The sequence below is a fragment of the Schistocerca cancellata genome, chromosome 8 (assembly GCF_023864275.1).
Source record: "Schistocerca cancellata isolate TAMUIC-IGC-003103 chromosome 8, iqSchCanc2.1, whole genome shotgun sequence".
Lineage (NCBI taxonomy): Eukaryota > Metazoa > Arthropoda > Insecta > Orthoptera > Acrididae > Schistocerca > Schistocerca cancellata.
Genome location: NC_064633.1, coordinates 559868096 through 559881465, shown reverse-complemented (window position 1 = coordinate 559881465; position 13370 = coordinate 559868096). Strand labels below are relative to the sequence as shown.

General features: G+C 40.4%; 1 protein-coding gene across 11 annotated transcripts in view; it reads left to right on the top strand.

Moving 5' to 3' along the window:
* Positions 1–7288, top strand: part of LOC126095728 (anaphase-promoting complex subunit 4) — a 135818-nt gene extending 128530 nt beyond the window's left edge. For all 11 annotated transcript variants that reach the window (XM_049910496.1, XM_049910491.1, XM_049910495.1 and 8 more), the window contains one exon: positions 6772–7288. In XM_049910496.1, coding sequence (XP_049766453.1) covers positions 6772–6930 — 159 coding nt within the window. In that variant the 3' untranslated portion in view covers positions 6931–7288. The remainder of the gene's footprint in view (positions 1–6771) is intronic.
* Positions 7289–13370: the final 6082 nt, after the last annotated feature.

Genomic DNA, 13370 nt, shown 5'->3' with positions numbered 1-13370 from the left:
TTTGCTTTTGTTAATGTTCATCTTAGATCCTCTTTTAAAAACACTTTACATTCCATTCAAGTGCTCTTCCAATTTCTTTGCTGTCTCTGACAGATTTACAGTGTCCTCGGCAAACCTCAACATTTTTATTTCTTCACCCTGAAATTTAATTCCTACTCCAATTTTTCTTTGGTTACCTTTGCTGCTTGCTCAATGGACAGATTGAATAATATTGGGAATAGGCTACAATCCTGTCTCACTCCCTTCTCAATCACTTCTTCCATGTCATACCCTTCAACTTGTATAACTACCATCTGGTTTCTGTACTAGTTGTGAACAGCATTTCACTCTCTGTATTTTACCCCTCTTACCTTCATAATTTCAAAGAGAGTACTCCAGTCAACATTGTCTAAAGCTTTTTTAAGTTTACCTTTCCTTAACCTATCTTCTAAGATAAGTTGCAAGTTCAGTATTGCCTCTCCGGTTCCTGCATATCCAAACTGATCTTCCTCAATGTTGCGTTCTACCAGTTTTTCTGTTCTTCTGTAAAGAATTCATTGATAGTATTTTGCAACCATGACTTATTAAAATTATGGATTTTTTAGACATTTGTATCTCCTTTTTCTTGTTCCTTTGCTGCATTTTTATATCTCCTCCTTTTGTCAAAAGATTAAAGAGTGAAAATTAAGACAATAAATTATTGAATAAATTAATAAATAGAGGAGTACAGAAAAATGCAAAGGTTGGGGGGTTGTAAGTTAACTAGCGTAAGCCCAGGAGAGTGGTAGGGAGTACGTACATCTTGAAGAAATATTTTCCATTTCTGTAGTTCAAGGAAGGTATTACCATTTGGGAGGTCCCAAATGGTCAGTGTAATAGTGTAGCCACCCAGGTCCTTCATATCAAGCTGTGGAGGATACTAATCTATTGTCTGCTAAATTGTTTGAGGACAGACATTTCTTCTTTGTCCATTAATGCATTCAGCCAATTCAGTGGAGTTCATTCATATGTACAAAGTAGCCAGTGAACATGTTAGGTGGTGAACAACAGGTATAGTTTCACATTTTATCCTGGCTTTAAAGTTTCAGCAATTGCCAGTGGTGATACCAGAGTAAATGGTGGTGGATGGGTGCAAGGGACAGATTTTGTAGTGGAAATGATTGCAGGGGTAAGAACCTCAGGATAGGGATGATGGTCTGGGAATATCTTACGGTTTGACAAGGATGCTACAGAGCTTGATAGAGTAAAGGTGGCAGTCAGTAGTGTGGAGAGGATATCAGGGAGAGATGAACTCATTTCAAGGCTCAGCATTCCCTTTCATATTTCCAGGTGCAGATATGCGGATTCACATCAAATCTCTTTTTGCCCTGACATGGAATGACATCTGGTGCACTAATGCTCTCAGTAACAAACTCTGCACTATCAAGGTGACTACTGCAGTTTGGCGCTCTTCCTTCTGCTCCTCTTGGAAGGAGTCCACTGTCTTATGCCATCTGCGCGTCATTCATACTAGGCTCACCCATTGATTTATCTTGTGCAATAAGCCAACCCCACAATATAGTTGTGGACCAGCCAGACTGACTGTCTCCGATATATTGATAGAATGCCCCCTTCTTTTGGCCTTTCGTACTAAGTATAGCCTTCCAAATTTCTTGTCGTTAATATTACCAGACGATTCACGGATGGTTGAACTGTTCTTAAGTTTCCTTCATGAAAGTAGTTTTTATTTTCAGTTCCTCCTGAAGCAGCGGCAATGTGGTTGTGCTTGGGGTCTCTCTTAATGTTTTCTGGGCCTGGGACTCTTGGCCAATCCCCCTTTTGATGACCACTCTTTTATCCCTCTGTTTTTCCAGTTTTTAGATTTGACCTACCCATTTATGCATTCTAATGTGTGTGTTTTTAGCTTCCTCACTTTATAATTTGGCACCTCTGACTGGATCCACTCACTTTTTGCGGATGCCTCTGTTTTGCTCACATAACTACGGGACTGATGACATCGCTGTTCAGTCCCATAACCCCCCCCCCCCCCCCCCCCAAAAAAAAATCAGTCAATCAGTCAAGGCTCACAAGGCTCAGCTTGAGAAAGTCCTAGTCTGTTAGAGTAATTCATTAGCCCTAGGTAGTACTGGGCGACATCAAGTATGCTTCTGAGATTTTTTTAGTATTGGGAATTCTGTTTTTGAGAGTGTGATAGGAGAACATTCCCCAGGAGATTTGTTCATGGAAAGATCTTAGGGGTAACTGTAGGAGAGAAAAGCCCGATGAAGGCTGTTGGCATAGATGTTGAGGAATTCGAGAGTGGAGCAGATATCTTTGCCATGAATATCTAGAATCCAGGGAAGGGAACTTTTATTGTGAAAGGGATATTATGGGCTAAAGTGGAGGTATTGTTGCTTATTGGTTGGTTTCATGTGGACTGAGATTTGGATGTGAGCTTCAGTGAGATAGAGATAAATGCCAAGAAAGGTGGCTTTGGAAAAGTGTTACATGAGTGTCTCAGCTCATATTCACAAGACTGTAGTTCAAACAAATGCTTTCAGCAAAGACTTCCAGACACACAAATTATTGCTTTTTGGTTGGTTTCATGTGGACTGGGATTTGGATGTGAACTTCAGTGAGATAGAGATAAATGCCAAGAAAGGTGGCTTTGGAAAAGTGTTCCATGAGTGTCCCAGCTCATACAGAGTGCGTTCCGTAAGTAGTGCGATCAATTTTTTTTGTGTCGCAACGGCACACCACAACGTGTTGTAACTGGCTGAGCTAAGTGGAGGTGGTGTTAGCTTCAAAACGCTCTTTGTCTCATTCGGCTGCGAGCTGTCGGAGAGTCAAGACGTGCATTTCCGTCAACTCCGTTTTGAGTTTATTTAACACAACACAGTGGATCATTCTGTAGAGCAACGGTACACTATCAAATTTTACGTTAAACTTGGGAAGTCTGCCACCGAAACGTTTCCGTTACTTCAGCATGCCTTTGGGAGTGATTGCTTGTCCAAATCACAAGTTTTCCGATGGCACAAGTCGTTCATGGAGGGCCGAGAGGAGGTCACCGACGAACCTCGCAGTGGATGGCCATCAACCGCATGAGTCGACAAAAATGTGACACATGTGCGCGATTGTTTGAACTCTGACAGATGGCTGAGCCTTCAATTGATAGCACAAACTCTAAACATGTCAAAAACAACCATTTTCTGCATTGTGACCGAAGATTTTAACATGTGAAAGGTGTGTGCCAAACTCGTCCCTAAAGTGTTGACCGACAAACACAAGCACATGCGAGTGCCTCGGTGCCGAGAAGTGTTGGAAATGTGTGAAAATTACCCTCATTTTTTAAACTCAGTTATCACTGGTGATGAGTTGTGGATTTTGAGTACGACCTTGAGACAAAAAAGCAGAGTTCAGAGTAGCACACCCCATCATCGCCCCGTCCCAAGAAGGCACGCAGGAGCAAGTCCAGGATCAAAACAATGCTCATTGTCTTCTTTGACATCAGAGGCATTGTCCACCATGAATTCGTACCTACCGGGACTACAGTGAACTCAGCTTTCTACTTGGAAGTGCTCAAAAGACTGAAAGGAGGGTCTCACGCTGCCGAAGCGACATCAAGGACATGTGGAAAGTTCACCACGACAACTCACCAGCTCACAGCGCCTTCATTGTCAATGACTTCCTGGCGAGGACCAAAACCCCATTGATTCCCCAGCCTCCCTACAGTCCTGACCTGGCTCCCACTGACCCTTTTTTTACCCCCCTCCGTTAAAAGGAGTCATGAAAGAAAAACATAAAAACATTGGGACACAATTCAAAGCCTCCAGATGCATGTTACATCAGCTCTAAAGGACATTCCCGAAAAGGCATTCTAGGATGCCTTCAAGGCATGGAAACACCATCTCCAGAAGTGTATCAACGCAAGAGGGTGCTATTTTGAAAATTTTTGATTATTTGCACGAATATATTCAATAAATGATTTTTTATGAATTTGGTCACATTACTTATGGAATGCACCTTGTATTCACAAGACTGTAGTTAAACAAATACTTTGAGAAAAGTCTTCCAAACTCACAAATTTATGTTTGATTTTAACATGTTTCCCATTTTCAGGAAAGCTTTCTGTGTGGTTGCCATTCTGTATTTTATATCCTCATTCCTTCTGCCAGCTGCTTCTAATATAGTAAAACTCCTGTACTACTTTTATTGTTTTATTTCCTAGTCTGATTTACTCAGCATAACTTGGCTTAATTTGACTACAATAAGTTATCCTTGTTTTGCTTTAATTTATTCTCGAATTTCTTCTGCCTGAACGTGAATTCCGTATATAATTCATTCAGCCTTCAATTTACTTGATGTTTGTACAGATACTTCTATCTCTCCAAAAGTTTCTTTAATTTTCTTATGGGTGGCACCTAACTTTCCTGTAACAGTGCTTGCTTCTACAGCTTTGTATTTTTAGTTTAACCATTCTGATTTGTCCTTTCGCATTTTATATCAGTCAGCTAATGCAGGTCCTATCTCCATATCTGTCTACTTTTTATAAGTTTTTCAGCCTTAGCTTGAAACTTCATGATCCCTCCACATCTCTTCCACCTATAACCAGCTTTCATGGTTCTTAAACTAAGTATTTGCGATGCTCTAAGCAAAATTCTACAAAGTGGCTTCCTCTTTAATTTCTTTCCTTGAGACCATGTTCTCCTACAATTTTTCCATCCCTTCCTTTTTCCACTATCAAATTCCAGTCCCCATCCCAAATTTTTGTTTGTTAATTAAAGAATAATTTCTTTTAAGTCACATATATTTTCAGTTTCATCATCACTTGTAGGGTTATCATGAGTTATCCACTATGCTCTTCATAGTAGTGCACCAGCATTCCTATTTACTTGTTTGTAATAAACCTACTCCTGCATTACCACTATGTGATTTTACACAATACTCACCTGACCAGAAATTCCTTGTTTCCTGTCATCGCACTTCACTAATTTCTACTATATCCTACTTCAATATAACAATTTCTCATTTCAAATATTGTGTACCTACCTATGTAATTAAGTGTCTAACATTGCAACTGGGGGACTTTTTTATTTGGGAGGATGCCGCCATTAACTTTGAACAATGCACATGAGTTACATTTTTTTAGGAAATATAATTGCTGTAGATTCCCCTCGCTTTAGTATGACAAGGCCTTGTTTGGATAATATTACAAGTCCAGATTAGTCAGTGATCCAGGCTGTTTCCGTTTCAACCACTGGAAAGGCTGCTGCCACTTCTCAGGAACTATAGCGTAGTGTAGCCTCTCCACAAATAGCCTTCCAACATGGTCACAAATGGCTTCATTTATTGTATCATTTAGAGACACAAGCTACCCCTACCACAACAAGATCTGTGATTCATTGGGGGAGGGGCTGTAAAATTAGAGATAAAATTAATTTGCACACTTTATTGACCAGACATTCTAAGTTACAGTTTAAGATATTGGTCTCCACACCCAGTGCAATAGAAATACCCCCCCCCCCCCCCCCCGTGCTCTCTCTCTCTCTCTCTCTCTCTCTCTCTCTCTCTCTCTCTCTCTCTCTCTCTCTCTCTCATCCTTCCTCTCTATCCCACTCTCCCCTCCTACAATAATATAGGAGAAGACACGTTGAGTTGCAGGCAAGCACAAGACCCAGGTGCAATATCTGCTCAATCCACTCACCCAGTGCCTCCTATTCCAGTCCTGCCACAGGTTTATCCTATCCCATTAGGGGCCAGCCACCTGTGAAAACAGCCATGTCACTTACCAGCTGTGCTGCAGTCATTGCACAGCTTTTTATATTGGTATGACTACCGACCAGCTGTCCACCAGGATGAATGGCCATCGCCAAACTGTGGCCAAGAGCAAAGTAGACCATCCTGTGGTACAACATGCAGCTGAACATAACATATCTGATTTCAGTGGCTGCTTCACTGCCTGAGCCATCTGGATCCTTTCCTCCACCACCAGCTTTTCTGAACTGTGCAGGTGGGAGTTATCCTTGCAACACATTCTCTGCTCCCGTAATTATCCTGGCCTCAACCTATGACAATGTACTGTCCCCACACCCAATAGTTTCCATCCCCTCTGTCCTGTCATCTGTTCCCCATTCTCTCCTGCCATCCTTTTTATTTGCCACCCTCTGCCAATGCAAGCACCCACCTGCCCCCGCTTTTCTCCATTTTTCCCCACCTCCCTGCCCCACAACCTCCTGATGCTGCACCTGTTAGCATTCTAGTCCCTGCACACTCCAGTGTTTGTCTCTCTCCCTGACCCCTCCAGTTTGCCGCTTGCATACCATGCGATAGTTGCATTCTGGCCTGAGATGCCAGAGTTGATTGTCATGTGTGCATGAGGTGTGCTTGCTTGTGTGTATGAATGGTGTGCATTTCTCTTTTGCTAAGGAAGGCTGCGGCTGAAAGCTATGTAAGTGTCTTTTTAACTGTGCCTGTCAGCAACTCAACATGTCTTAGTTACGGTAAGTACCAATCTGTCTTTTCTTACATTCTTGATATCTCTCTTCCCCTCCCCCTCCCCCCCCCCCCCCCGCCAGCCTCTCTTTCTCTCTCTCTTTCTCTTTCTCTCTTTCTCTCCCCCCCCTCTCTCCCTCTCCTCCCACCCTTTCCCCCCTCTCCCACTCTGACCCCCTCCACCTCTGTCCACTTGCAGTTTCTGTAATTTAAATTATTTAGATAACTGGGGAATCACAATGTTTTTTTCTTAGGTAGTGTGAGTTTTTTGTGATCCATATTAACAGTTGGACATGTTCCTTCAATATAATTTTGTTTCAGGTGGCAGTAATCCTCTCAGAGAGTCGAAGAAATGTTCGCTTGTATGAAATGGAAGTGGAGGAAGAAGAAGAAGAGGAAGATGGTATGGATGGTGCAGCAGGAACCACAGATTCCCTTACTCTAGATACTAGTCAAGGTTCAGAAGTTGGGTTTGACTGAGACCAATCAATGTGCTACTATCACTGTGCTCAAATAGTTAATGGTGTTTACTGCTGTTATTTAGCATTAAACATATTGTATAAAGGCTGTAATATTTTTTTACTTCTACTGTCATTTCTTTTTAATTTGTCAGTTTGTCTTGCAAGGAACCTTCCATTTCCATTGACTCCATCTGGGCAAAAACTGTGAGCCCTGTGTGGGTGATGTATAATTTTCTTCCTCATTGTTCAAGTCCATGTCATTTATTTATTTATTTTAAGAAATATGTTTTGTCCCAACAAAGAGAAAGCATTTTGTAATATATACATTTGGATGCTGGATACATTTCTCACCTGATTTCATAAAGTTTTTCATTTTTTTGTAATATACTTGTTTTATTGTTTTTGTACACCTTTACATTTGTGTGGCAAATTCAGTGTTGATATGAGTTGGAGGTAGTTTGAAACAATAGAATGAAAAGGATAGTTGCTACTCACCACATAGCGTAGATGCTGTGTCGCTGTGTAATTTCTGCAGATAATTCTGTGATTGGGTCCAGAAGATTACACAATGCCAACCAGTTAAACTTCTGCATAGGACATTAGTAGGTGGCAGTCTTGAAGAAGCAGATGGTTAGCACACCAGCATGTATGTCATGAATGCTAGCTTATGAAACCAGATCCCCTAGTTCCCTTTTGGTAGAGTTTCAATTGTCTTCACTGGTCTAATTAGGCCCAGCTCTATTTGACCTACCAACGAGAAACACTATTAGTGGTGGGGATTGAACACGGGTTCCCTGTACAACAGGCTGATGTCAAACTTGGTGCCTCCTCAAGAACACTGGTAGGCAAACTGTAGTTTAAATTGAGTCTACTGTAAATTTATGACAAACACTGCAATTTCGCATGAATTGAAAGTTAGTTCTGTGACCTGTAGTTCTTGGTATAGGCATATCAATTGCAGTAAAGCTCTGACTGTACATATGAGAGTGAAACACTAGGATACTGTATACCAGTATTCACCCGACATATGAAGCTTCTGAGGTACTGTATTTCTTTTTATCCTGATGTGAGCTCCCAAAAGGAACTAGAACAGAAATAATTTTTTAAAAATAATAGTACATTTTGTATTTCTTATAAACTTACATTGCCAATGAATATGAATGAATTTTAATTAAACTGTATGTAAGGAAAAGAAATTGACATCACACTGTACTTCAGTTACTTTCTTAAGTGTCATTAGTAATAAAATACTAATGTTAGAATAAATTATTTTATCAGACTTTATAATTTTAATGAGAATGGTGGAACACTTTTTGTGTTGCGAACAAATTTTATAGTGTTGGGAGAGCAGATAGTGGCTGCCATTCGAAAGCCAGTCAGTCAGTTCATGTACTTATTGTATATACTGAAAAAGAAGAATATTGCCATGACTTTGAGATGAAACTGGACCAAAATTGTGTATTTTTCTTCAGGTACAAGAAGCCAAATAGTTCCTGAGCTTCAAGAAAGTGATTTTAAAAATAAATAATTTTTAAAATCAGTCAGTTCCAACTCCAGTGGAGCATTGTCTTCTTGAAAAACAAAATGCTCCATGGCACAAGTAGCTAACTTTGCAGCATCAATCTCTATAAAAGGTGATTTGACAACAATTCAAATGCTTCTGAAATCTTGGAAGCATTTGTGGAATTGACTTCTCAAATCTGAAAGAATTTCAATATATTGTTTGCTGTTGTAAAGAGGCTTTCAAGAGCCTTGCTTCTCAAGGATTTGTTTCAAACAGGCAAAGTGTTAGTATTCATCTTGGATGAGGTTTTTTACCCACAGGTCCAGTTTTAATTTTTTTTAAAAATGAAGCTGCATCTGAAATTGTCCTACCAATATCTTTATCCTTACCTTAGGGCTTCAAGTTATGGATATTTAACTTTTCGTTGATGTCTGCAAGAAAAGAAAAGTCCTGCAGCCCAACTGGTGTTTCTAGTTCACAGAAGGATTCACCTTGTTCTTTCAAATATTCTAGTGAGAAAGGAAGAAGTTCTTTTAAACATTGTAAATCTCTGCCTCTTCTAAGACAACAAATATCTGAATGAAGCAGTAGATCACCATACTGGTAATCTAGTTCATAAGGTAGCACTGTGAATAAACCTCTGTGAATTGCGTGTGCTCTAGCTTTGTTCACTATAAAGAATGGAAAGACCAGTTTATAATATCAATATATGTCATTCTGTGATGGTCCTGTTGGTGGTATAATCTTTATCAGGTGACCTCTTATTTAGAAATTATCAAAAGCTGCTCTTGCTAGAGTAGCCATCTGAACTGTATCAACAATTATCAGTTGATTCACCAAATTATAGGGAAAATAGCTGCACCAATCAAAGTCAGTTTTAAGTTCTGAAGTTTTGTCAGAACTCATAACCTCAACCCTCCTTGTCACTGTATTCACAGAAAGCTATACCGATTTAATAGTAGACGTTATATCAGTTTTCTTTTTGAAACAATAAAATAATGTGCCTGTGGCTTCTAGAGATGCATTTTTGATTAATTCGTGATCTTCATACAGTTATGCAATAATTTTTAAAACTCAGAATGACACCTCAGTTTGCTACTTTGTTCTTGTCTAATGGTTTTAAAAAAGTTGATTGTTGAACTTTAAATTTGGATTTTAGCTGCTTTACGTTTCCTTTTCTTGGAACAGAATCCAGCAGGAAATCCTTTGTAATACCTAAGTGAATAATTTTGAAGTGATGTTCAGCATTCCCTTTCTTCCCATCTGTTACACTTGCGTAGCACAGTAAGAACTCACAATTGTTCTCTGCAAGAATAAAAAAGTAATCGGTTTCCCATCCCAAATGAAAGAGATAAGTTTTTTTGCTTTTTGATTGAACATGCAATCGTTAGAACAAACCTAGATTAGTATCAATGCATAAATGAAACTATCCACATTGCCAAATGCCTGATATACAAACAAAATCATGACATACACAACCTCATACATATTCAGCCAACTGTGATGATGACACTGTAGTATTTGTGATGTTGACAGTGGTAGTTGCGTGGGCGAAACAAGTAGTTTTTGTCACAAGCATGGTCTGAGCTCAGTGGAACAATGTAGGTTAGCCAACCTGAGTGTTACCAGACACACCAAAAATGTCTCCGTGAGCTGCTAGTAGCTTCCAATCGGCAGTTTGGTGATCACCACTGCATTATAAAACTTAACATCATCCAAGTTCAATGTGCGCAATCTGATTGTTCAATACAAGTTTTAGTTTTTATTGCAAATCACTACCGTATACTTTTTATAAAACTTAACGTCATCCAAGTGTAATGTGCACAATCTGATTGTTCAATACAAGTTTTAGTTTTTATCCCAAATTATCTGAAGATGATTGTTTAAACTATAAAAGTGGTGATTTGTGTTATCATTTGCAGTCAAGACTAATAAAACTGACAATGATACTTCACATCTTTAAATTACACATTTGAATGAGTCAAGAAGGTGGCAGCATTTGTAAGTTGGAAGCTAGTAAATATACAGTATTCTCTAGTCAAAGGGTAGTAAAATCGTTCCAGTGTCAGACATGCTATAGGAGTGTACCCTAAGCTGGGATATTAGCCTTAGGTTATTGAGGAAAAAGACCTTGTTTCACAAAGCACCTAGCATCCAGCACACGTTGGTCTATCAATTACTCATATAATTTTCAACACATCCCTGTTGGTTTTTGAACAAATTCTAAGCTGATTTCTGAATGAATCATAAGTTGATTTTTAAATGTGTGCATTGTGCGCGTGATGTCTCAGCCAGGGGAATCCCCGTCCCATCTAGAAATAAACTTTCCTGCAGACAAAAGGGGATGGGTCTATACGAGCTGAGCGGAATAAAGCCGAATGAGTGAATACCAATCGCTGTTTGTATGGTTGACTGGGTTTGCAAATGATCAGTGTTGTTATAATTACTACCGAAATCCATAGATTCAGACTACCAGAGTGAAAATAAATGACTAACAGGAATAACAGGCAACAAAGATTATGTGTTGTCTTCTCTGTGTATCCAAGAAAATGAAATTTTGACAGAAAATGTTTGGCCAGACCGCTACACTACTAATGGCCAGTTATACAGTCCTCGGCTACCAGCCGCTAAAGTTCTATTCTGGGAGTAGCGCGGAAAACGCGTTGTACAAACTCGTAATAATGCCTAACTGGAGAATAAATGCAGGATAACTAAACCGGTAATTGTGGCAGGGTTAATGAAGTTAACCAGTTTTGACACTGGCAGGAATAGTTACAGAATTAGTAATAACAAGATTGCTAGAACGAGGAAGGAGAAGAAACAGGGACTCTCACAAATTACGGAAGAATATGACGATTCCAAATTTACATAAAAATTTCGTACTGCTACTTTTCGATCTCATGCTTTAGAAGCCAAAGAGTATGAATGAAATGTGAAACTATTTCCTAACATAAAACTTTTTGCTTGTAGTAGGCCTATTAGGCATTTGATATTGGTAATTTGTGAATTATATTCCGTCGTGTTATAAAACTGACCATTTGTGCCAAAACAGCCTCGTTTATTTGGTGTGTGTAACAATTGCTGCAATATTAGCATGCCTATTTCGTTTTTTCTAGCAGAGAGTGACAAAATACACACAATCAGATCGAGAAACCACACCAATCTTGGGTACAATTTGTATTAACAGCTTTTCTAGTATTAGACAACAACATATCGTTTTTTCATGTAGCAAAACATTGATGAACTTTGATGAGGTAATAGATTTTTTCCCAGAAAGGAAAGTATGCCATATAAAGCTGTGGCAAGATTAGAGAGAGAAAAAGCTAGGACTTAAGGATTGAAGAAATGTGTACTGTCTTGCTTGTCTCAGTATTTTGGCAACACTGATTCTGGGACACTGCATTGTTGCCAGATGTATCAAAGATGGTGGCGTGTAGACTTGGCAGCAGTGCATGACGTCATCCAAAATGGTGGCATGTTTGAATGTTGACGGGAAAGTGCCACGCCCCCTCACCCAGAAAAAATGGTGGGAAGTTCAAATTCCAACAGGATAATGCATCACACCGCAGTTATCTCTACTAACCAAAGAAAATCACGGGAAAATATGTCACTTGGTCTACCTCCACTAACCTAAGTCACCCGACCTCCACTTCCTCCTATGAACTGGCGCCAAGTTTGAATTTTGCCAGTAAACAAACGTCACTTGGGGTTTCGCTGCTAAGCTAAGAAAATGTCGTGAAAGAAACGACACTTGTACTAACTTCAGTCGCTCGACCGCCACCTCCTCCTAAGGATTTGTGGGAAAAGGACTTGGAGAAATGTCTTTATTATCTAACCAATTTCATGCAGGTGTGTTCACCATGAAGTCTGGACTCCAACTGACTTAGTACACATAGCCGCCAGCAGAGGGCGCTCTCATCTGTGACGTAATCCAAGATGGCATCAACCAGTGCGTTCACCACAAGGTCCAGAGTCCAACTGACTTAGTACATATCGCCACCGCCCGAGGGCTCTACCATGATGTCAGGTGATGACGCAAGTACCGTTATTCAAGATGGCGGCAACCAGTGTGTTCACCACATGGTCTAGTACATATTGCCAGCACCAGAGGGCACTACCATGACGTCAACTGATGACACAATACCGTTATCCAAGATGTCTGCAAACAGTGTATTCACCACATGGTCTGGAGCTAGTACCCAGCACCGGTACTAGAGGGCGCTACTGTGACGTCAGCTGATGACATTCTGGGGTGGGGGAAATGGCAGGAACCGACAGGAACCCTTAATCGAGTCACGTGTTCGACTTCAGCCAGTAGGATGGAAGTATCTGATGACGTCATTGTAGGAGACATAGGTGAGGCTCAGCAGCTCTGGGGCCTCAGTCTTGTTCAGTCAGTCAGCAGAAGAAGAAGGATGAAGCGTCAACAGCAGTTGCACTCCAGCACAGTCATGCAGAACAGTATTAAACGGAAAAGTAAGTATCCCATATCACATTATTCTCTCTTGTTAGCCTTATTACTATTATTATTCAAAGTTTTCACATATTGGTCCATATCTAATGCTTCCTCGCCTTTGTTCAACATGGTCGAGTGCCAACATGCCTAGCTCTTCGGACAAGTCCGGACCTGTAGCAACTTCGCCTGCCATCTCGTTGAGAACTATAGCAACAGCCTCTAGCACGTCTGAACCAGTAACGGCTGCGTGTGATCCTGTGGCACACATAGCCCACTCATCGATTTAAGTGATGAGTACACGCGATCTGCACACAACACATCGAATGCTGTCACTGGTGGTGTTAAACAACAACAAGATGTAGGTCAGCACTTGTCGCCAACATATGACACATCCCAGCAGAACATTCCTGTGATAGTGCACTCACAGAGTGCAGATACTGTGGATAAGAAGAAGGCATCGAGTACACCTGTGCTTTTCACCTCCGCATACAATTTAACT